General features: G+C 41.3%; 1 protein-coding gene across 1 annotated transcript; it reads left to right on the forward strand.

Annotated features, from left to right (window-relative positions):
* The first annotated feature begins 1,106 nt into the window (after positions 1-1,106).
* Positions 1,107-24,855, forward strand: LOC110509106 (AFG3 like matrix AAA peptidase subunit 2). The gene is made up of 17 exons (XM_021590071.3): positions 1,107-1,385; positions 4,745-4,844; positions 5,004-5,084; positions 6,825-6,958; positions 7,765-7,917; positions 8,103-8,177; positions 8,292-8,416; positions 8,721-8,997; positions 9,267-9,404; positions 10,904-11,057; positions 12,315-12,422; positions 12,766-12,891; positions 15,354-15,464; positions 16,541-16,656; positions 18,940-19,140; positions 19,921-20,115; positions 20,224-24,855. The coding sequence occupies exons 1-17, from the start codon at positions 1,284-1,286 to the stop codon at positions 20,458-20,460; spliced, it is 2,433 nt and encodes an 810-aa protein (XP_021445746.2). The 5' UTR covers positions 1,107-1,283; the 3' UTR covers positions 20,461-24,855.
* The last annotated feature ends 1,416 nt before the right edge of the window (positions 24,856-26,271 follow it).

Raw genomic sequence — 26,271 nt, forward strand, 5'->3', positions numbered from 1 at the left:
CCTGCAGTGTGATAAATGTAAACTGTTTGGACATGTCAAGTGTATGTAGATGGGAGGAGCATGCACCAGAATTCATGAAGTGCCCTGTTAGATTGAAGGAGACTGAGGTGGCAAGAATTAGTCCAGCGTGTCTCCTATCCGGAGGTGGTCAGAAGAGTGGAAGAAGGGAGTAATGTTGAAGAAACCATGGTAGTTGAATCAGAGACTGTCGTGGAAATATTGAATCACTTCCACTTTCAGATAACACACATGGTCACTCCCCTCTATGTAGATGATTAACACCCCTTGGCCTCTTGCCACCATTATCTTTCTATCTCAATTCATGCTTGTTAACAGATTATATTGGTGGCGTAACCATAGCAACGATACAAAAAAAAACAAGACACACGTAATGCAGGTGTCTGTCTAATGATACTCATAGGATTACATAATGGCTTCCCTTAGTCTGTAATGGCACAGACATACATATATAATACAATCATATGCCTTAAAGCTAGTCACAGGACCAGGCATTGACTTCCCTCAGGCCTACAACAGCACAGGCATACATTTTCTGCTTACGTTCTGTTTTTACAATGTCTAGTGATTAACTCCATGTTGACCCAGCTCTGTTCAACTGAGTGCAGCCTTTATTCTGCTTGCACATGTCTATTAATGAACCTTATGTTGATTCTGCTTACTACTTCTGGGAGAACAGTCTAGATACTGGGAAATCACCCATAGTCGTGAATTTTCTCCTGCAAGACCTCAGTAGATGTTGCTCGCCAACCGGATCCTGACACAATGCATGTTAAAAAAAAAGTGGACTTTATATTGTTTATTGCATTGGTTTTAAACTGTACAGCGCAAACAAATAAGGAATCTGAGAAAACAGGCATTGTGAGTGCGGCTGAATGTTTTTTAAATGTTTTTTACAGCAGAGGCCCCTGAGCCTGTGTAGGGATGTGATTTGTTTTATCGCTGAAGGAGTGGGGTGGGGATTTTTTTTTGAAAATAAATGTTATTTTTGTATTGTATATGATGGTGATATTATAACCCTCCTTTCCCGCAATGGATTTTATTTTTCTTCCGTTCACTACCAGTACAGTAGGTGGCGGCTATAAACCAAATAGGTGTAGTCTGCGGTAAAAAGAACAAGAGAAGCGCTGCGTCATCACGTCATGTTGAAGGGAAAAAATAATGGCGGCTCTTGTAATGGGATGGGATAGTGCATGTATGAGATAAATCTTTATGAAAAAAATTAATCCGTTAGAATAACCAAGGTGTCAACGTAACAAGTCAGAATGGCTCACCGATACCTCCGCTTGTCAAGAGGTGGCAGGAATCTATTCAAAATGTTGCTGCCTCCAAACGTCAGAACAACTCACGTTAACGGTGCACGACTGGTGAGTTGCAATCTAGCTAACGACGTTACAACATCAAAACAAACAGCGCTAGTCGATTCTCATTGCATGACAAGGCATTAAGAGTTTGTTTTGGCAATAGGTAGTCTTTACATGTGGTTTGTTTGTAAAAAATCTAGATACTGTCATAATCCAACATTATTTCGCCCAACAAAACAACCTGTCATTCTAGCTAGCGTAACAGGCCTGCGAATGACATTGCCGTGGTTGGATAACACAGGGCGAGATTACATGATGAATTAAATTGTTATTTAACGTTAGCTAGTCAACTATCGCGTGTTAAACTAACGTTACAACATGTCTAGCTATTTTAGGTAACGTTATGTATACACGTGTAGTGACTATTTGCATTCGCCAATGTTAAAATACGGACTACGCGTGGTGATTTGTGTCCCCACACCAGATGCGATCAGGACACGCAGGTGGAAAGATCACAAAGAACTCTGAACGAATTCATTTAATTTGGGGACAGGTCGAATCGCATATGAAACATTAATGGACATTTAACTAGCTAGCTTGCTGTTGGTAGCTAATTTGTCCTGGGATATATATATATACATTGGCTTGTTATTTTACTTGAAATGTGTTGTCCTTTTTCTTGCTGGATCTTTTGTAGAATATCAACCCATTTTGAGTCACACAAAATCGTGTGTTCTCTTCTCCTACAGTTAATCCACAGATAAAAGGGGAAAACCCAGTTAGTTAAAAAGTGATCTCTCCTAGTAATAAGGTCTTCTTTCTATTTTATGTGGTGTTTGCAACCTGCTGGACTGGTGTCTGGACCTCGTTCATCTTTAATTAAATCACCTAAGCGGGTTTATGCTCCTAAAAAACAATGAGGAGGAAGGACTTGCAGCGCATTGAGCGTCTAAAATAGAACCAAGTTGATAGAACCAAGGTCTATTTTAGCGCCTGGCTATGCAGACGCTCGCAAGCAATTTGGATGAAATTATTGAATAAAATGTATGTGTACGTTTATTTTGCAACGCTTGCACACGCAATGCAGCCAGTGTGGTCAGAATGTTGTTCAACTGACAGTTCAGGGAATTTAAGATTTTAGAGCGATCGTTAAACTAGCTAATGATGCTTCAGTTTTTTTAAATATCTACCTATTTTATGTTGTAGTGTTACTCTGAGAAATGACAGTAGGCGCACCAACAAAAAAATGTAATGGTGCAATATTTCTGAAGTGTATTCCATGACGTTTTCACATGCACTTGGTTTCTATACGTACTACTCAAGTAAAGACAAGTGTTTCTCAAATCTTTAATATTTTATTTCATAGTATCCAATTGGTAGTTACAGTTCTGTCTAGCTAGAGGTCTACCGATTATGATTTTTCAATACCAATACCGATTATTGGAGGACCAAAAAAGCCTTTTTTTTTTTACATTTATTTTTCCTCATTTGTAATAATGACAATTACAACAATACTGAATGAACACTTATTTTAACTTAATGTAAAACATCAATAAAATCAATTTAGCTTCAAATAAATAATGAAACGTGTTAAATTTGGTTTAAATAATGCAAAAACAAAGTGTTGGAGAAGAAAGTAATATGTGCCATGTAAGAAAGCTAATGTTTCAGTTCCTTGCTCAGAACATGAGAACATATGAAAGTTGGTGGTTCCTTTTAACATGAGACTTCAATATTGCAAGGTAAGAGGTTTTAGCTTGTAGTTAATATAGTATTTATAGGACTATTTCTCTCTATACCATTTGTATTTCATATACCTTTGACTATTGGATGTTCTTATAGGCACTAGTATTGCCAGTGTAACAGTATAGCTTCCGTCCCCCTCCTTGCCCCCTACCTGGGCTCGAACCAGGAACACATCGACAACAGCCACACTCGAAGCATCGTTACCCATCGCTCCACAAAAGCCGCGGCAAGGGGAATAACTACTCCAAATCTAAAAGCGAATGACGTTTGAAACCGTATTAGCGCACAACCATTTTACTAGCTATCCATTTCATATTGGTTACACCAGCTGATAGGCTTGAAGTCATAAACAGCGCTGTGCTTGCGAAGAGCTGCTGGCAAAACACCCGAAAGTGCTGTTTGAATGAATGATTACGGGCCTGCTGCTGCTCAGTCAGACTGCTCTATCAAATCAGACTTAATTAGAACATAATAACACATAGAAATACGGGCCTTTGGTCATTAATATGATCGAATCCGGAAACTATAATTTCTAAAACAAAACGTTTATTATTTCAGTGAAATACGGAACCGTTCGGTATTTTATCTAACGGGTGGCATCCCTAAGTCTAAATATTCGTGTTACATTGCACAACCTTCAATGTTATGTCATAAATTCAATGTTATGTCATACTTAAATTCTGGCAAATTAGTTCGCAATGAGCCAGGCAGCTCAAACTGTTGCATATACCCTGACTCTGCGTGCAATGAACGCAAGAGAAATGACACAATTTCACCTGGTTAATATTGCCTGCTAAACTGGATCAGTAGTTATAACTAGTGATTATGATTGATTGTTTTTTATAAGATAAGTTTAATGCTAGCTAGCAATTTACCTTGGCTTCTACTACATTCGCGTGACAGGCAGGCTACTCGTGGAGTGCAATGGTTAGAGCGTTGGACCAGTTAACTGTGCGGTTGCAAGATTGGAACCTCTGAGCTGACAAGGTGAAAATATGTCGTTCTGTCCCTGAACAAGGCAGTTAACCCACAGTTCCTAGGCAGTCATTGAAAATAAGAATGTGTTCTTAACTGACTTGCCTAATTAAATAAAAGGTATAAAAAAATAATAATAATCAGAAATCAGCACTCAAAAATACCGATTTCCGATAGTTATAGTCCTGTCCCATCGCTACAACTCCCATACGGACTCGGGAGAGGTTTGCACTCGCAGCCGGCTGCGACAGAGCCTGGAATCGAACCAGGTTCTCTAGTGGCACAGCTAGCAACTGCGATTCAGTGCTTAAGACCACTGCGCCACTCGGGAGGCCCGTGTTTCTCAATTCTAACTATTCTAACACTACTACTTAAATACGCCAATGGCTTAAAAACTAGACCTAGTTGAGCAGTTGAAGGTGTGCTGCTGTTTGACTCGATCAAAACGTTTTAAAAGGACGACGGTGTCCACGGATGGAGTTGAGGAAAAAGTGTATTTATTTAGTGCAACATTACTTTTCCCAAGCATTCTGGTTCTGTATGGCTCAGTTGATAGGGCATGGCGCTTGCAACACCAGTGTTGTGGGTTCGAAGCCCTGGATCGTCCATACACAAAATGAATGCATACATATAAGTAGCTTTGGATAAAAGCGTCTGCTAAATGGCATGTGTTATGTTGATTGTCATCTTTCATTTTCAAGGTCTCCAGCCAAGCAGACAGCCAGATAGTACTTGAAAGGAGGACTCTGTTTGAACATGTGTTAGGTGCCTATCAAAGACTCTGCTCCAAACCACCAAAAGGTATGTACCTCAACATTCACTGTATTCATCTAGCAGATTCCCATTCTTTCTGATTATATATAAAATGAAGCATAATATATTTATGGGTCATTAAAATGAGAACTTTTTCATGCTCATTTATGATTTTGTGCGCTCTAACGTTTGGTGTTCTTACTTCAGGATTTGAAAAATATTTCCCCAATGGTCCGAAGACTGCGCCGAAGAGCAGTGAATCCAACCCAACCAGTGGAGAAGCCAAAGGTAATTTAAACCACTGACAAAATATACTTTCTCGTCCTATGTCGTTAGCTGGCTAAGACCTACTGAACACTACAGTGCATTCGGAAAGTATTCAGACCCCTTCCCCTTTTCCACATTTTGTTACGTTACAGCCTTATATTAAAATCTATTAAATAAAAAACAATCCTCATAAACATCCACTAAATGAGGAGTGCCCCATAATGACGTCACAATACCCCATAATGACGTCACAATACCCCATAATGACGTCACAATACCCCATAATGACATCACAATATCCCATAATGACAAAGCGAAAACAGGTTTGTAGACCTTTTTGCACATGTATTAATGTATTCAGACCCTTTGCTATGAGACTCAATTGAGCTCTGGTGCATCCTGTTTGCATTGATCATCCTTGAGATGTTTCTACAACTTCATTGGAGTCCACCTGTCAATTGATTGGACATGATTTGGAAAGGCACACACCTGTCTGTATAAAGTTCCACAGTTGACAGTGAATGTCAGAGCAAATCTGGGGATGGTTTATCTAAACATTTCTGCAGCATTGAAGGTCCCCAAGAACAGTGGCCTCCATCATTCTTAAATGAAAGTTTGGAACCACCAACACTCTTCTTAGAGCTGGCTGCCTGGCCAAACTGAGCAATTGGGGGAGAAGGGCCTTGATCAGGAAGTTGACCAAGAACCTGATGGTCACTCTGACAGAGCTCCAGAGTTCCTCTGTGGAGATGGGAGAACCTTCCAGAAGGACAACCATCTCTGCAGCACTCCACCAATCAGGCCTTTATGGTAGAGTGGCCAGACGGAAGCCACTCCTCAGTAAAAGGCACATGACAGTCCGCTTGGAGTTTGCCAAATGGCACCTAAAGACTCTCAGACCATGAGAAACAAGATTCTCTGGTCTGATGAAATCAAGATTGAAGTCTTTGGCCTGAATGCCAAGCGTCACGTCTGGAGGAAACATGGCACCATCGCTACGGTGCAGCATCACGCTGTGGGAATGTTTTTCAGCGGCAGGGACTGGGAGACTAGTCAAGGTTGAGGGAAAGTACAGAGAGGTCCTTAATAAAAACCTGCTCCGGAGTGTTCAGGACCACAGACTGTGGGCGAAGGTTCACTTTCCAACAGAACAACGACCCTAAGCATACAGCCAAGACAACGCAGGAGTGGCTTCGGGACAAGTCTGTCCTTGAGTGGCCCATCGAGAGCCCGATCAAAACATCTCTGGAGAGACCTGAAAATAGCTGTGCAGCGACACTCCCCCTCCAACCTGACAGAGCTTGAGAGGATCTGCAGAGAAGAATGGGAGAAACTCAAGGCTGTAATCGCTGCCAAAGGTGCTTCAACAAAGTACTGAGTATAAAGGGTCTGAATACTTACATCAAAGTGATATTTTTTATTGAATTGTTATACATTTTCTAAACACCTGTTTTTGCTTTGTCATTATGGGGTATTGTGTGTAGATTGTGGGGAAAAAAACAATTGAATCAATTTTAGAACAAGGCTGTAACGTAACAAGATGGTGAAAAAGTCAAGGGGGTCTGAATTCTTTCCCAAATGCACTGTATGTGTTGATTAACAAAATGTTAACTTTTCCAGTATTTAGATGAGGTATGTCATCATGTAAACGATACCTATGGAAGCCTCTGTTTACTTCTGCACTACACCAATTCCATTTTCTAAACAGAGCGTTGACTTCGGTTTTAGGCTGAAAACTGATGTGTCTATCTGCCTTCTCAGAGGCCAAGCCAACTACCAATGCACAGAAGGCCACTGGTAGATCTAGTGGAGGAGGAGGAGGTGGGGCCTCAGGCGGAGGAGGAAAAAGGGGAGGCAGGAAGGATGAGTCCCATTGGTATAGCCGGCTACAAAAGGTGAGAATCGACACCTGAAACCTGGTCGGAAGTTGACTTAATGATCTGGGTATTTGGAGCTAACCAAGGCCTTACCACTCATACCATTATTTTTTGCACTACTGTTATCATCATGTCAATGCTAAACTGTTGTAAACAAAACCCAACAAGACAATTGTTAGAGGAATATAACTCCGATATGTTCATTAACCAATTCAATTAAAACACTCTGTCCGTTTCTAAGAATTTGTAAGATACTTATTTGCATAAAATGGACAGAGACCAGTCTGAAAATTAATCAGTAGTGTTTATTTTCCGAGAGCTCTCCTCATAATACCATATACATTAGTTTATATACCTCACATTTCGTCATAAATGTCTCTCCTCCTCTCAGATACAATGGCAATACAGTTCACAAGCCTTCCCACATTGTCTGCCACCTGTTAAACAATCTACGACAAGCCCAAGGTCTCTCCCCTCCCTGGGTAGAGACAGAATGTCCTGTAAGGAACACAGCATTCCAGCCGGTCTGACGATAGCTCCATTCGTTTCTAACAAGGAACAGAAAGTCCTTGTTCTAATTCTTGACTAAAACTACACACATGATATTCTGTATTATGATTATAATAAGATTCATACATCCATACAGTAACATAGTAGTGTTCTGTTTAGTTATAGTTCTAGGTTAAATGTATTCATAATTTAGTCATTATTCATTAAAAATCCCATAACAATATAGTGCACAGTACAAACGGAGCAAATGAGACAAAACGATACAATGAAATCGGTCGTTATTTCAAATTCTTCCGCAACGTGTTTATCCTTAGGGTGACGTGCCATGGGACGATAAGGAGTTCCGTATGTACTTCCTGAGTGGGGCTGCATTTTGGACCATGGTTACATATTTCTTTTTTTTACGGGAAGGCGGGAGAGAGGTCACTTGGAAAGACTTTGTCAATAACTACCTCTCGAAAGACGTCGTAAGTATTCTATTAGTATCATTGATAGGGAAAATGGTGTGTAATTTTTAACGATATAAAATCGTGTGTTAAGGCTCGAGGTTAGATGTTCGTTTGCTTCTTGGTGTGAATCTGATGATTTGTCCACTGCTGTTGACCATCTCACATTCGGGGACTTGAATTTGGATCTTTCTTTTTCTCTCTAGGTTGACAGATTGGAAGTAATAAACAAGCGCTATGTGAAAGTGGTATTTACACCTGGAAAGACTCCAGTTGATGGAGTAAGTTAAATATTTGTACCCATATATTTTTTTTATTTTTATTTTATGCATGTGTTCTCTTCCTCACTTGTTAGAACAAAGGTAGTAATGAGTGGTTTATATTTTGGTACCCAGCAATACGTGTGGTTCAACATCGGCAGCGTGGACACGTTTGAGCGGAACCTAGAGACAGCTCAGTATGAGATGGGTATCGAGGGGGAGAACCGTCTGCCAGTGGTGTACTCCGCTGAAAGCGACGGGTAAGTTGGACAACAAATGGACTGAAATGGGAAGAGATCACCTTAATAAGAAATGCTCCTTTTTCCTTTACCGTTAGGAAAATTCAAAAGGCATTCGCACATCTGAGCAATCTAATTTGCAGGTGCATGGCAACAATTGAACAAGATGAAGGAAAAAGGAAACCGCACACTGCTCTTGATATTATCACTGATATTTAATAAGCTTTACGTATCGGCCTCACGGCCTTCGTCAGAGCTTTTAAAGCTTCCGTTAGGAACACGGCCCAGCTCTAATCCCAGTAGCACACCTCTCTTCTCCCCTCAGGTCGTTCCTGCTCAGCATGCTGCCCACCGTGCTCATCATCGGCTTCCTGCTCTTCATGCTGCGACGGGGGCCAGCAGGTGCTGGCCGACCGGGCGGCCGGGGCATGGGAGGACTATTCAGTGTCAGCGAGACAACGGCCAAGGTGTTGCGCGATGAGATCGACGTGAAGTTCAAGGACGTGGCAGGCTGCGAGGAGGCCAAGCTGGAGATCATGGAGTTTGTCAACTTCCTCAAGAACCCCAAGCAGTACCAGGACCTGGGTGCCAAGATCCCCAAGGTGAGCCAGCAGGAGAGAACTCTTTTTAGCCTATCATAAGGCAAGGTGGAGCTACCACCATATTGCCTATACATATAAAAAAAAAAATCTGATATCATCAGGGGATAGGGGCAGGGGGTTATTTCTAGGAGTAAGTAAGCAATGAGCATGTTCCAGAGGGTCGATATGTTATAGCAGTCTTCTGGGATGCACAGCATGACTGCAAAACGGCATGACTGCAAAACCGACATCCTGGAACACCACCCAGGTCATACTCTTCTATGTCACAGGGGGCTATCCTGACGGGACCCCCTGGCACAGGGAAGACCCTGCTGGCCAAGGCCACCGCCGGAGAGGCCGACGTCCCCTTTATCACCGTAAATGGCTCAGAGTTCCTGGAGATGTTTGTGGGCGTGGGCCCCGCCAGGGTAAGTGACAACACTGTGGATCTTGGTGTCAGTATACTTTGGGTTAATGGACATTTCTGATTGATTGCATAATGTATTGTTCATTTAACCATGTCAAATATTTTTTATTTTCATCAAAGCTTAACTGTGTTCCAACGCTCTTTCATTTGAATGTCCACCTGACAAAGGGAAAGAACAGCCATCCAATTCTTTCACATCTACCTGCCCTGTCGAGCCCTGCCCGGTAGTGCCTCACCCCGCCCGGTAGTACCCCGTCCTGTCAGCCTTGCCAAGGGGAGCCATGTCCTAATGTTCATACTCACAATTCTTGACAGACTTGCTCTCGATTGGAAGATTTCTGAAGCAGGACTCCAGTTTCAAAGCAATATAAGTGATGGGCTTGGGCGGTATCCAGATTGTCATACCTGCATACCGACCTTTATACCGTCCCAGTATATTTATTGGGTTGATACCAGGCACTGAACACGAGGGGCAATCTTTTCTTTTTTTTTATCCGAAGGTTAGCAATGCAAACAAGTACATGTAAAATACCATAGCGAATGCTAGTTAATTGCTAACAAACGCATGTGAACATTTCATATAGTCTCTTGCAAACTATTTGCAGGAGCTCATCCCAGCTCATAAAGTTAAACAAGTAACAACATTTTTTAAAACGTTTTTCTGCATGAACAAAACAAATATTAAGACAGTATGGCTCTTGATCCAGGAGGGGTTTCTCTGCTGTTACCAATAGAGGAGCTTGATTGCAGGAAGCTAACCGCTTAGCTAGATAACTAGGTACTAAGTTGGCAAACCAAATGCACAACTGCAGAGCATATAGCACATTTTTTGAAAGTTTAACTTATTAGTTCTAAGATATATCTAGCTGGCAAACATTTAGTTGTGAATTCCATTCTGTAACTAGATAACCTAGTGCGTGCTGCACAATGGTGAGGGACTTCCAAGCCTCTGGTCTCTCGTCGTGGTGTACTTGCAAACAAGCAACATGTGACTGGGGACAACCGGTCAGCTTCACAATGTGGCAGGTGAAATGAAGAACGCGGCAGGGGCGGCAGGGTAGCCTAGTGGTTAGAGTGTTGGACTAGTAACCGGAAGGTTTCAAGTTCAAACCCCCGAGCTGACAAGGTACAAATCTGTCGTTCTGCCCCTGAACAGGCAGTTCACCCACTGTTCCTAGGCCGTCATTGAAAATAAGAATTTGTTCTTAACTGACTTGCCTAGTTAAATGTAAAGGTTAAAAAAATATGTTTTATTATTATTTATTATTATCTCCTAAAGTATTGCACAAGTTGACTGCTTAATAAAAAAGTAGCTAAAAATATTGAGATTTATTAAACTTTACAGAAATAGTTTCAACAGTATTGAAAAACCATCCCGTGGCTAATACCAAATACCCCGGTATACGGTATATACGGTGTACCACCCAAGCCTATACACGGTGTAACGCCAAAGCCTAATGTACTCTGGGTTTTATTCTCTCCCTGCTTTGTGCTTTCCAGGTTCGAGATCTGTTTGTCATGGCCCGTAAGAATGCCCCTTGTATCCTCTTCATTGACGAGATTGACGCAGTAGGGCGCAAGCGAGGCAGAGGGAACTTTGGTGGCCAGAGCGAGCAGGAAAACACCCTCAATCAGCTGCTGGTCGAGATGGATGGTGTGTATCGCTCAGGGTCAATTTTTTTTTATAGTTCATCAAATCCAGCCAATATTTTGCAATGACTGGGGCAATGAATGTCCCAGCAAAATACGTAGTCTACTCATTTTGCGAGGTTTGTCTCTACACAGGCCACCGCAGTAGGGATGGGGACGGTTATTTGAATATCCGAACATACTTTAGTATTCAATTACTTGGGAGAGTTATTTATTTTCTCTGAAAGAGAAAATAGGAAGTGAAATGGGGAGATTTTATTCAATGTAAGAATGGAATTAAAATTACGGAATTAAGTTGGCTACAATGATCAACCAACATGTAGGCTGTTGTTTCATATGAATGGAGTTGTAGACATTGGACAGGGAGCGCAGTAACATGGCCTCAATTAGCCATGCTACCTGGGCTGGTTACCTGGGCTGGCTACCTGAGCTGGCTACCTGAGCTGGCTAACTTGGCTGGCTGGCTACTGATCGAAATTATAATTTAGACAAGTGTTTCTTAATCCTGGTCCGGTAGACCCAAAGGGGTCCACATTGTTTTTAGTTTTTGCCCTAGCACTTACACACCCGATTCCACTAATCAAAGGTTTGATAGTTGATTCAGTGTTTCCCCTGGTATTGGGCGTGGCCAATTGCACGTTCTCCAACCAATGTTTTTATCAGCCAACCTCTTGGCCACAGAGACATTTTGCGGTTTAATTGCTGATTTCCTGCAATTCTACACATATTTTCATGGGGCTGGGAGAATGTAATGGCATTTTTAAAGCTACTTTCCTGCAATTCTCTTCGTTCGTATGCGTGACTCAAACATTATAACGAAATAACTGTGGGGCCCCCTTGCCATATTTTTGGATTCACTCTCAAAGTATTTTTGTTAGTTCTCTAAGATCTCGTAAAAAATAAATATATAGGTTTATCTTTCCTACATACTTTTATGTACATCTACATTTATGTACATCTACATTGGTGTCTGTTTGGAAGCACACCACTGGTGGGAAAATGCACATTTTTCTTAATGATTTTTAGAATATTCTGTCACCCGTTGGATGGGAACCTAGCTACTGACGAGCTAGGCCCGCTATTGCTAAATGAATATAGGGGAAACACTGATAATGGAATCAGGTGTGTGTGTGTGTGTGTGTCGCTAGGGTTAAAAACTAAAACGTGCACCCCTTTTGGGGGTCGACCCAGGATTAAGAAACACTTTGATATAAACAGAATCCATATGACACTGTCACCTACCATTTTTCTCTCTTTCCAGGGTTCAACACGGCAACCAATGTAGTAGTGCTAGCAGGTACTAATAGACCTGACATCCTGGACCCTGCACTGATGAGGCCCGGACGCTTTGACAGGCAGATTTACATTGGTACGAGCCCGTAGTTTTATTTTATCATATGCCCCCCCCCCCGGGCTGCTTGGGTTTCGTCCTGTTCTGGTTTAATGTAGTTGTTGGATATGGTAAAAAAAAAATGAATCCACTGTAATAAAGGAAAATTTAAAGTTGTACTATGGTTATCTGTTAATGAACCACCATGTAATAGTGAAGCTATTACCACAACATGTCACATATCATAACCTATCCAGGAGCCTGAAATTTGTTTAGTTTTAAGTAGTAATTGGTCAACCAATAGTTGATGCTATAAGGAATGACTGACCAAGATAGGAAACTGTGGAAAAGCTTTTAAACATTGGTAACATTGTTTTCGCAGGTCACCCTGACATTAAAGGCAGATCGTCCATATTTAAAGTGCACTTGAGGCCTTTGAAAATGGACGCAGAGATGGACAAAGAAGCTCTCGCCAGGAAAATGGCTGCCCTCACCCCAGGCTTCTCAGGTAGGTTTTTGAGGCACACTGGGGATGCCATCCTAGACAATGGTGTCAGAACTGCAATCATTGGGTTTATAGGCCTAGTTACAATGATCAAACTGTTACCATATTGTTGACACACCCATATTCATTATGTCATATACTGCATACCAGGGTTTAAGTTAGCTGGTAAAAAAACAGCTTTTGCCCACTAAAAAAATTATTTAAAGCTACAATATGCCACTTTTTGAGCGACCTGATTAAATCCACATAGACATTTGAATTGTAGATCTGTCATTCTCATTGAAATCAAGTCTAAGAAGTGCTAGATCTGTTCTATGTGCACTTTTACTGTGCTTAAGTTTAGTTTTTTATAACTTTCGGATTTGTGCACTAGCTGAAAATACAATATTTTTGGTTATGGAAAATATTTTTCACAGGGGTACAATACTGCTCTACACTATAGTTGCTTTTATTATTGTTTTAAAACTTAAACTGAAGTTAGGTGAACTATTAGAATTTTAGCAACCAGGAAATGGCGAAGCGATTTCTGCACGGTACATATTTTAAAAGCCGATAAATAAAATTGTAGCAGGCGAAATTTTGCATATCGTGCATCCCAATTGCTCGCTTGAGCACTTTCCTCTCACTCCTTGCGCGCTGACTTAGGTGCATGCTGCTGAGAGAGCAAGATTGGAGTCTTGGGCTTCTGTTGATGTAAGAGGATGTGATGCCTTTTTCATTGAAGTTAAATGAAAATTAGAGTATGCCTACAGTGAAAAGCCTACAAGGGGAATTTCCTTAAAGATAAGTTTTTAATACTGATGGGAAGAATGTTGGCACGGCCAAATGCAGGCTACCGTGCAACTCGCTATTCAGGTAGGATGCAATTTAACTTATTTTTTTCGGATTTATAATTTTTTATTACTATTACTGTATATCATTGTTATTATTGTAGACCTATTTATTAATTAAAACCAGTCTTTAAATATGCACAATGTGTTTTGTTTCATTCTGTTGAGACGTTTTCCTTGGCTGAATTAAGTTTAGTCAGTTTTTTTTCTTTCTTTTTGTGCTCCGTATGTAGTTTAAGATGGGCTGTAATAGTAGGCCTGTTGTAAAATGAATATTAGCATATTACTGTCATTTGTTGGGTACGGTAGGCACTAGCCTTCCTTGGTAATTGCTGCAGTACAGCCTGTTCACTAATTTTGCGAAGGTTTATTAAACCAGTTCGTAAATGTTTTGTTTTCTACCTGAGCCATTTTCCTTTGGACAAATTTAAGTTCCAACTGTAATGTTTGCCGCAATATAATATCCTACTCGTATTTTTCCTTATACACAATGGCTTGACTCACCCTAATAAAGTTTAGAAACTTTTGTGAAGGTGTGGCTATTAGCCTAGTGGTTAGAGCGTTGGGCTCCGGAAGGTTGCAAGTTCAAATCCCCGAGCTGACAAGGTACAAATCTGTAGTTCTCCCCCTGAACAGGCAGTTAACCCACTGTTCCTAGGCCGTCATTGAAAATAAGAATTTGTTCTTAACTGACTTGCCTAGTTAAATAAAGGTTAAAAAAATATATACGAAAATACTGCAGTCCTATGATATGAAGGCATTGCACACCAATTGACCCCCGACAGTTGGAACTTGAGGCGAGGAAGAATGTTTTAGTTACACCAAATCTTAAAATATAATGCTTATCTTCATAATTAAAAAAAATAATAATAATCAGATTTTGAACATTTGCGAAGTAGCCTCCTGTACACCTATATGTGGCGCTATAACAGGCGCGGTAGTCTGACAAGGATAATGAAATGTATGTCGGTGTCGTAGCATGCCGCAGACATATCTCTCTCTCTCTCTCTGGCCTAAGCTTCTCTTCCTTTTTATATGTATTTGTTAAATATGAATATCCTACAGTCTGTATATGCAATGCCCTGCTGCATTTAGCGTTCAAATACAGCTGACCCGTGAGGTGGACAATTGTTATTTTAGGAAAGTATTTTTTTTTTTTTTTTTTTAAATAACACAATAGGCTATACATTTTGTAATGCTGCACATTGAAACACAAGGAATAGTGTTTTTTTTTTGATAATGGCTGTTTTTAAGGACAGGTAATTAATTATCTGTTTATTGTTTTGCGCTGGCTGCGTGGGTGGACGCCCTAGATCGTGCATTACAGATCCAATGGTTATGGATGACCAGTAAAGTGCTCAAATGTCAGTTAAATTAAAATAAAAAATCCTGTTCACTTGTCTGGTGAAACCCCTGCTGCTTACATACATACTGTACTGTATAATGTTGCATTTTCCCTGGACATTTTCATATTGATATTTGTATACAAAAATAAAATACGAATTTGTGAGGTCTTTCTTACAATGCTCATATAGATATATTTTTTTGCCTTTCAATTTTTAATATGCTCGTTGAAAACTGCTCTGGATGAGGCTTAACTATAAAAAAATATCAATTTAAATTCTGTTTTGTTAGGTGCTGATATTGCCAATGTGTGCAATGAAGCCGCGCTGATTGCTGCTCGCCACCTCGCGGACTCTATCAACCAGAAGCACTTTGAGCAGGCCATCGAACGTGTGATCGGAGGTGAGCACAAGCGCACACATATACAAATGGAACACATCCTGATTTTGCTAAATACCGTATTAAGCCACTGAATCTCAGTGCTAGAGGTGTCACTACAGACCCTGGTTCGATTCCAGGCTGTATCACAACCGGCCGTGATCGGGAGTCCCGTAGGGAGGCGCACAATTGGCCCAGCTTCGTCCGGGGTTAGGCCGTCATTGTAAATAAGAATATGTTCTTAATTGACTTACATTTTTTTCTTTAAACTAGGCATTATCATTTTTTACTTTTACCTTTTTTTTGTGGCATCCAATTGGTAGTAACAGTCATGTCTCATCGCTGCATCTCCCATACGGACTCGGGAGAGGTGAAGGTCGAGAGCCGTGCGTGTTTCCGAAGCACGACCCTGCCAAGCCGCACTGCTTCTTGACACAATGCCCACTTAACCCGGAAGCCAGCCGCACCTATGTGTCAGAGGAAACACCGTACAACTAGACTGTGTCAGCGTGCGCCAGGCCCACCACAGGAGTCGCTAGAGCGCGATGGGACAAGAACATCCCTGCCGGCCAAACCCTCCCCTAACTACGCAGGGCCAATTGTGCGCCGCCCCATGGGTCTCCCGGTTGCGGCCGGCTGCAACATAGCCTGGACTCGAACCAGGATCTCTTGTGGCACAGCCTTAGACCACTGCGTCACTCGGGAGGCCTGACTTGCCTAGTTAATTAAAATAAAAATGTGTAACATGTATTGGCTACTTACAAGCTGTGTTGTCATGACCAGCAAACCATAGAGATGCAAGATGCTCTAATTTGACTTCTATGTCAATTGTAATGTGATTTATTAAATTTCACCTGACATGTATTCAACTGAAAGTATAATGTATTCTAATCTATATGATCTAATTGAACTAGTGTGGCTTGATACATCAACGGGACTTTTTCCACAGCAACAAAGATCAAACATCATTGATTACTCACTCCTTCTGTTATACCTCCTTCATTCAACCTTTCCAAATGAATTTGGTACCTTCTTTGTCATGCAGATTGTTTCGATGGTCACATGGGTATGTCAACTACTTTCTGTTGTTGAATGTACAGGTCTGGAGAAGAAGACTCAGGTCCTGCAACCTGAGGAGAAAAAGACTGTAGCTTACCACGAGGCAGGGCACGCTGTGGCAGGCTGGTACCTGGAGCACGCTGACCCTCTGCTCAAGGTAGATTCTAGTCCCTACCAATATTCTACCTGACTCTCTATACTGGTAGATTCTAGTCACTACCAATATTCTACCTGACTCTCTATACAGGTAGATTCTAGTCACTACCAACATTCTACCTGCCCATCTATAATGGTAGATTCTAGTCACTACCAATAATCTACCTGCCCATCTATACTGGTATATCCTAGTCACTACCAATATTCTACCTGCCTCTCTATGCTGGTAGATCCTAGCCACTACCAATATTCTACCTGCCCATCTATACTGGTAGATCCTAGTAACTACCAATATTCTACCTGCCCATCTATACTGGTAGATCCTAGTCACTACCAATTTTCTACCTGCCTCTCTATACTGGTAGATCCTAGTCACTACCAATTTTCTACCTGCCTCTCTATACTGGTAGATCCTAGTCACTACCAATTTTCTACCTGCCTCTCTATACTGGTAGATCCTAGTCACTACCAATTTTCTACCTGCCTCTCTATACTGGTAGATCCTAGTAACTACCAATATTCTACCTGCCCATCTATACTGGTAGATCCTAGTCACTACCAATTTTCTACCTGCCTCTCTATACTGGTAGATCCTAGTCACTACCAATATTCTACCTGCCCATCTATACTGGTAGATCCTAGTAACTACCAATTTTCTACCTGCCCATCTATACTGGTATATCCTAGTCACTACCAATTTTCTACCTGCCTCTCTATACTGGTAGATCCTAGTCACTACCAACATTCTACCTGCCCATCTATACTGGTAGATCCTAGTAACTACCAATTTTCTACCTGCCTCTCTATACTGGTAGATCCTAGTCACTACCAATATTCTACCTGCCCATCTATAATGGTAGATTCTAGTCACTACCAATATTCTACCTGCCCATCTATACTGGTAGATCCTAGTCACTACCAATTTTCTACCTGCCTCTCTATACTGGTAGATCCTAGTCACTACCAACATTCTACCTGCCCATCTATACTGGTAGATCCTAGTCACTACCAATTTTCTACCTGCCCATCTATACTGGTAGATCCTAGTCACTACCAATTTTCTACCTGCCTCTCTATACTGGTAGATCCTAGTCACTACCAACATTCTACCTGCCCATCTATACTGGTAGATCCTAGTCACTACCAATTTTCTACCTGCCCATCTATACTGGTAGATCCTAGTCACTACCAATTTTCTACCTGCCTCTCTATACTGGTAGATCCTAGTCACTACCAACATTCTACCTGCCCATCTATACTGGTAGATCCTAGTCACTACCAATTTTCTACCTGCCCATCTATACTGGTAGATCCTAGTCACTACCAATTTTCTACCTGCCTCTCTATACTGGTAGATCCTAGTCACTACCAACATTCTACCTGCCCATCTATACTGGTAGATCCTAGTCACTACCAACATTCTACCTGCCCATCTTTTTTTTTAATTTTTTACCTTTATTTAACTAGGCAAGTCAGTTAAGAACAATTTCTTATTTTCAATGACGGCCTAGGAACAGTCTGTTCAGGGGCAGAACGACAGATTTGTACCTTGTCAGCTCGGGGGTTTGAACTTGCAACCTTCCGGTTACCAGTCGTTAATGCTAATCCTTCTATTCATGCGATGTTACTATACTAAACAAATCATTATCATGTACCTAGCTAGCAGAGATTCAATGAGGATGAGTGACAAGAACTTGAATAAATAATGATTTAATAAATATAAAATAGGCCGCACTGTGCTGGTTAATTAATTAATGGAGTTGAATTATTCATTTTACGTTCTTTCTTGGGCTACTGGCATGGGGGATATTGCATTTGTAAAATGGTACATTGTTGCACAGGTTGTAGGTAGATCTACATACAACCGCCAACTGTTGCAAACCAAATGGTGGTATGGACAAATCATGTGTAGATAGATGAATTCCCTGCCTGGGCTGCGAGACAGTGGAATTATGACATTTAATACATGGTCATGGTATTTTGCAGGAGTTGTTGTCCAACCAATCGACATCCAGGATCCAAACACTAATAATTTACGCTACACCGGCTGGCTTTGCTGAGTTGGATGGTTTTTACCATGCATCCTTAGAAAATGTGTTATGTTAATATTGACGGCTTTGTAAAGCGGTCAGTCTGACTAGCTCTAGAGAATATATGCATACTTTGCAAGATATTAAAGGGATAGTTCACTTTTAAAAAATAAGCCTGTATCAGCCAGATTTAATACTGGGTGACCAATAACTGCCAGGCTCAATTTACCACTGACATTTTGTCCTCTCTCCAGGTATCTATCATCCCCAGAGGCAAAGGGTTGGGCTATGCCCAGTACCTACCAAAGGAGCAGTACCTATACACCAAGGAGCAGCTGCTGGACAGGATGTGCATGACGCTGGGTGGCCGCGTGTCTGAGGAGATCTTCTTCGGTCGCATCACCACGGGGGCCCAGGACGACCTCCGGAAGGTCACCCAGAGTGCATACGCCCAGGTCTGTCCGTCCCCCTTCGTCCCCACCACCACATTTATTAGCATTTTATTGGTCTTTTTCTTTGTGTTTCACAGGGCTAGTACACAATGGGTTTATGATTGGGTAAGACGGTTGTACTAACCTCATGAAGGTGTGTGTGTCACATTCCAGTTATTTTTGTTGTTGAAGTAGAGTGGATTATCATTTGACATTTTGCATTTTATTGAGACAGTAATGAGAGAGAGATACATTCAAGTGGGAAAGTCTTTGAGAGGGGAGGACATGAGGATGGACCTCAAGTTTCCGGTGGGGAGAAGCGTACACTGAGTGTACAAAATATTAGGAACACCTGGTCTTTCCATGATATAGACTGACCAGGTGAAAAGCTGGGATCTCTTATTGACGTCACTTGTTAAATCCACTTCAATCAGTGTAGATGAAGAGGAGGAGACAGGTTAAAGAAGGATTATATGTGTATGAGTGCCATTCAGAGGGTGACTGGGCAAGACAACATATTTAAGTGCCTTTGAAACAGGGTATGGTAGTAGATGCCAGGCGCGCCGGGTTGAGAGTGTGAAGAACTGCAACGTTACTGGGTTTTTCACGCTCAACAATTTGCTTGTGTGTGTCAAGAATGGTCCACCAACCCTGGTCTTTTAGGTTGTGAACATGAACCCAGACCATGGTTCCTGCACACATTATATATATATATATTTGTTTACTTAATTGAATATACTGAAAATCTCAGTCTGTTGTATTAGGACATTCCAATAAAGTGTTACTACACCATTGTTTTTACAGATCGTGCAGTTTGGCATGAATGACAAGGTGGGACAGGTGTCCTTCGACTTGCCCCGGCAGGGCGAGATGACCCTTGAGAAGCCCTACAGCGAGGCCACGGCGCGCCTCATCGACACGGAGGTACGCAATCTCATCCGAGAGGCGTACGAGCGTACCCACACCCTACTGGCTGAGAAGAAAGGCGATGTGGAGAAGGTACGTGTGGTGGTAGGACATAAAAACACTCGTAGGCTTACACTGTCTCACAAGTAAAACTTAAGCCAAAGGTAATAATACATTTACCTTCAACGGTTGCCTGGTCAGGTGGCGCAGCGTCTGCTGGATAAGGAGGTGCTGGACAAGAAGGACATGGTGGAGCTCCTGGGGCTGCGGCCGTTCGCTGAGAAGTCCACTTACGAGGAGTTTGTGGAGGGCACGGGGGGCATGGATGAGGACACATCCCTGCCTGAGGGCCTCAAGGACTGGAACAAGGAGCGAGACAAGGAGGAAAGCACAGAGGAACAGGTGGCCCGACAGATCTCCGGAGGGATGCCCTTCTAACGGGGACTGCTTAGCCTCACCGATGGTCGTTTTTAGTATGAGGCTGTACTGAGATTAGAACAGGTTGGTGGAAGGATGTCAGTAAAACCCCACCTAAACGTTACCTGACTGAACCATGCCCAGGATCCCTCTGATTGGTCAGTTGCATCCTTTGCAATGGTCTGGGGGTGTATTCAGCGAGATGAAACATTCTGAATGTTGCAGATAAAAATGTCATACAGGAGTTAAAAGTTCTGTCATGGTTAGCGTAAACAAAATATATCACATTTAGTTGAGGGGGGGGGTTATTATTTTGGATAAAGAAGACACTAGGCCACACATCTAAAACTAAAAACTATGTAGAAAATATAATAGACCATTTTATTTTATATAACTTACCTGTTTCTGGCCCTCAAAATTGATTTTGACAAACAAATCGGTCATAATAAAAATAAATCTGAGCCAAAAAGTTTTGCCGCCAAATCTTGTGTGTGTGATTTAACCTGTCATTAATAAAGCTATGTAATCCCTATTCAACATGGAGGAATAAGCATATCTGTTCACCACCAGAATATTTGAGCAGTTGGAAATCCCACTCATCGCTCACAGAGCGGGGTCACCACTCTGGCGATCATTATCTTTACTCCCGTTCCACCCCCCAAAAAATTGCCGCTCCAAATTCGCTGCATTTGTTTTAGTTTAAAACGATATTTTAAGTTATACCCCATCTACTTTTGTGACTATGTACCATTTTTTTTTGAAGTAGGCTTCAAGAAGCTTCAACATGTCAAAGGCTACTGAACAAGGACCGACCTGATGACATGCGACCACCGTGTAAAAAAAATGTGTTTCTCTCATCTCTTGATGGTCAGCTAGGCTACTTCAGTTGTAACTGTGGCTCTGTAGTGCTCACATTTTACAGTTGATGGACAACTTTAACACTTAAATGGATATCTAAACGTCTCTGTTGCGGCTACGTGAGCTCATTCGTTGTCTTGCCATCAATTACACAGGCTGTGAACTATTTCTTAGTCGACTCATATCAACATCTCCGAGGATTAGTAGTGGAGGGAGGCTAAATAAATATACAAGAATAGGCCTAATTTAAAATAACAGTGGTGAAGGACATTTTTTAAATGTTGCCCAGAGCTCATGGCTGAGCGGTACCGGAGCAAAATTGGGGAGAGAGAGAGAAGGCCCCGGCCATTTAAAAAATTTTTTTTAAAGAAATTATATATATATATATATATTTTAGATCCACTGCTCGCTCCAGCCAAATTACGCACGTTCTCCTCCTTCCTCCACTCTGCTCACATCCTCTGTTTGACAAAGTACATTTCTGTCTAGATGTTCTGTACCTCCACCCAGCCTGAACACGCCCCAGAGAGACTGACTACGGTGCTCTTTTCCAGGGATTGGATGGGAGCACTGCCCTTGATCTTCATGCCTTAAGGCCCCCTTGAGTATAAGGCATGATGAGTGGGTCTTCAGTGGGAGGGGGGGGAGACTTAAGTTTTTGTATACTTCACAACCCAGCCAGTGTTTTAACTATGGATTATTTCAATGACCGAAAAAAACAAAAAACAAATGTAGAATCCGTCTGGCTTTGTAAAGAACGTTCAGACGTGTAGCTTGGGGTTGTTTCCAGGTTTGGACAAGAGGATTGTACATGAGATGTCAAAGCCAAGGTTGCTGTATAGATTTTGAGTAGATGACAAAATGACTGAAATATTCCAGTAGTAACATGAAATGTAGAAGAACAACTTATGTTCAGGAAATAAAGAAATGACGCTTGCAACCCCCCCCCATTAATCTTTACTTCTGTGAAGTGGAGTCAAACTGATTGAAATATGTGACGATCACACGTCTATTCATGTCTATCCAATTTGTATTCTTACCGAAAAAAAACTGACCAGGAGCGATGGGTGAGTGATTTTAAAATACATGCAACTGAAACCAAGGTTAGAACAGGAAAATGAAAAAGTAAACGCACTGAATAAAGACGACACTGCAGAAAGATACCACATATACACACACACTGCATACTGTACACACTGTACACACTGGGTGGAGGGGGGAAATAAACAGTTATGCATCACTGAGACCTGCCAACCTGCACGCATTTTGCGTACCATGCACACAATCTGAGGTAGAAGTACGCTGGTTTGAAAAATAACCCTAACATATGCTTCTAGTTGGTTGGCACAATTTGGTTTTTGACTGGAGCTGAGCCGCCCCCCCCCCGTAGTCATAGCACAGACAGAAGGGGATACCCAGACACGTCACAGGCTATACAGCTGAAGCATCTGTTTTAGAACGTTTTCTCACCACCAGAGATGGTAGTGAGCTGAAGTCCAGTTGCGTTAGTGGGAGAAGAAGGAACTAGGTCAAACTGGGCCGACATTCGGCAAATTCTCATCGATAAAACATCTGATCTCAAAAAAAGTTATATTCCCAAAAACTAGAATCTGTTACGAACACGATGCATTAAGTTTCGTAGACTTCATGCTTTGCCAAAGTTATTATATATATTTTTTTAATGTTAGCAAATGAAATACAGAAATATCTCATTTACGTCAGTATTCACACCCCTGAGTCAATAAATGCTAGAATCCTACAGCTAAGAGTCCTTCTGGATAAGTTGGCACTTCCCACAATACTTACCCATTTTTATTATAAAAAAAAATATTCAAGCTCTATCAAGTTGGTTGTGCTTATCTCTATTCCATTAATTTTTATCATAAACTCCCTAGTCCTTGCCGATGACAGATGACAAGCATACCCGTAACATGATGCAGCCACCATTATGCTTGAAAATATGAAGAGTTGTACTTAGTGATGTGTTGGATTTGCCCCAAACATTGCGCTTTGTATTCAAGACACAAAATGAATTTCTTTGCCACATTTTTTTTGTTGTCCAGTTTTACTTCAGTGTCTTATTGCAAACAGGATGCATGTTTTGTGATATTTGTATTCGGTACAGGCTTCCTTTTCTCTCTGTCAATTAGTTTCACACCTGTTAAACTATGTCACCATTGGCCTCATGGTGAAATTGCTTGGATTGGTTTCCTTCCTCTCCTGCAACGGTGTTAGGAAGGACGTCTGTGTCTTTGTAGTGACTGGGTGTAATTATACACCATCCAATGTGGGTTGTGTGTGTAGGCCAGTGACTTAATACATTTTAAATTCAGGCTGTAACAAAATGTGGAAACATTCAAGGAGTGTCAATACTTTTTTTAAGGCACTGTAAGTCCTCTATGTAACCTGATGGATGAGGTCAGGGATGGACATGTGAAACAAATTCATATAAGCCTAGTTCAGTTGTTTCGTATTTCAAATAGCCTGTAGTAAACTAAACTACTACCTTGCATTCAGTAATTTAATTATTACGCATTTTCTCCCCAAACAAAATTTTAAGCCAGTTTATATTTTCACAAGACTATCCACATGAAGACCACCTAATTAATTAGAATATTCAGACTCCTAAATGTTTACCTATTAATTAATTACAATATTCAGACTCTTAAATGTTTACCTAGAAAAATGTAAGCGTCGTTGAGACCACCTCCATTTAATTTAGGATCAAACCGTGTTTGGTACATTGTTTGATATAATTTAAGACTCTTAAGTTTCAGGAAGTGGCCATTAGTAGTCAACTTCTTGAGGGGGAAGTTGATTGCCCCCCTCCCGGACCCCCTCTCCACCCAACCTTAGGCCTACAGCAGCACCACATTGTCAGAAAATCCTAGGGAGAGCATGATTGTACATTTCAAACATATTTCTAGTTAGCTACTGAAGAGCAGCTAATTACCAAGTACTCAAAAAAAGTATGTTGCATACCATTCCTACTGAGGCAGTCTTCTGCAAAACAATCACGGGGGTGTCGCATGTGCGCTGTTGTGGGGTCTACAAGGCCGCCGGGGGTGCTAGCGCTGCGCTGGAGTGGTACTCCTACAAATGAAGGTTGGCAGGTCTGCATCACATCATACGTACCTCAGTGCTGCTTGTAATCATCAAATGCAAAAAAAAATATTCAGAGCTATAAAAATAATACGCATATTGGTGAACACTTCTCCAGCAATGTTCATGAACGCCAAAAGCTATCCATATTTATGCCACCACAGTGCAAGGCTACAGTCGTGTCTGTCGTTGTTCTGTTTTTGTTGTTGGTGTGTGCCGTTGGACATACGGAATATTATCAATGATCAGCCAAGACAGCCTTGTTATTTGTCGCTCAAACTCTCACTGTAGGGTTATCTAAATGTGTACATTTTGTATTTTGCTCTATTGTTAAAAAAAAAAAGTTTGATGCAGTGTGAACATGGCAATTTATATACTGATCAAAAATACAAACGCAACATGTAAAGTGTTGGTCCCATGATTCATGAGCTGAAATAAAAGATCCCAGAAATGTTCTATACGCACATCTTATTTCTCTCAAATGTTGAGCACATGTGTTTACGTCCCTGTTAGTGAGCATTTCTCCTTTTGTCAAGATCATCCATCCACCTGACAGGTGTAGCATATCAAGAAGCTGATTAAACAGAATGATCATTACACAGGTGCAACCTTGTTTTGGAGACAAAAGGCCACTCTAAAATGTGCAGTTTTGTTACACAACACAATGCCACAGATGACTCAAGTTTTGAGGGAGTGTGCAATTGGCATGTGGACTGCAGGAATGTCAACCAGAGCTGTTGCCAGATCATTTTTATATTAATTTATCTTCCATAAGCCACCAACATTGTTTTAGAGAATTTGGCAGTATGTCCAATCGGCTGCATAACCGCAGACCACGTGTAACCATGCCAACCCAGGACCTCCACATCCGGCTTCTTCACCTGAGGGATCATCTGAGACCAGCCACCCCCGACAGCTGATGAAACTGTAGGTTTGACCAACCTTAGAATTTCTACACAAACTGTCTGAGGGACGCTCATCAGCGTGCACGTCTTCACCTGACTGCAGTTGGACATTGTAACAGACTTCAAATGGTGGTCACATCTGATACTGACAGGTTTTCTGATCCACGCCCCTACTTTTTTAATAGGTATCTGTATTCCCAGTCATGTGAAATCCATAGATTATATTTTTGTTCAGTATATTTAAATCACAACATGCAACAATTTCAAAGATTTTACCGAGTTACAGTTCATATAAGGAAATCAATCCATTTAAATACATTCATTAGTGCCTAATCTATGGATTTCACATGACTGGGAATACAGATACCAATAAAAAAGGTAGGGGCTTGGATCAGAAAACCAGTCAGTATATTGTGTGACCACCATTTGCCTCATGCAGGTTAACACCTCCTTCGCAATAGAGTTGATCGTGGCGTGTGGAATGTTGTCCCACTCCTCTTCAATAGCTGTGCAAAGTAGCTGGATATTGGCGGGAACTGGAACACGCTGTCGTACACGTCAATCCAGAGCATCCCGAACATGCTCAATGGGTGACATGTCTGAGTGTGCAGGCCATGGAAGAACCGTGCCATTTTATCAAGTTCAAATTAAATGGAAACCCTGTGCATTATGATGATTATGATCATATAAAAATGGATATACAATTGAACAATTACCCTTAACGTGTCCGGTTTAGATCATAAAAGCACATCATGGACACAACTTCATCCAAAACACAATCAAGATTGCTTTCAGTATATTTAAAACGCAACAATTTCAAAGAGTTTACAGAGTTACAGTTCATGTAAGGAAATCAGTTAATTTAAATGGATTAATTAGGCCCTAAAGTGAAAGCAATCTTGATTGTATCCATGATATGCTTTTATGATCTAAACTGGACTGACCACATTAAAAGGGTAAATGTTCA

This window comes from Oncorhynchus mykiss, chromosome 28 (assembly GCF_057628025.1).
Source record: "Oncorhynchus mykiss isolate SJ-2025 chromosome 28, ASM5762802v1, whole genome shotgun sequence".
Classification (NCBI taxonomy): Eukaryota; Metazoa; Chordata; class Actinopteri; order Salmoniformes; family Salmonidae; genus Oncorhynchus; species Oncorhynchus mykiss.

Excerpts from the sequence above, each read along its gene's own strand:
- LOC110509106 (XM_021590071.3), top strand. The coding sequence starts at position 1,284 with ATGGCTCACCGATACCTCCGCTTGTCAAGAGGTGGCAGGAATCTATTC. Across the intron at positions 8,178-8,291 it reads GAAAGACTCCAGTTGATGGA|CAATACGTGTGGTTCAACAT; the intron begins GTAAGTTAAATA and ends TTTGGTACCCAG. Across the intron at positions 12,892-15,353 it reads CCTCACCCCAGGCTTCTCAG|GTGCTGATATTGCCAATGTG; the intron begins GTAGGTTTTTGA and ends CTGTTTTGTTAG.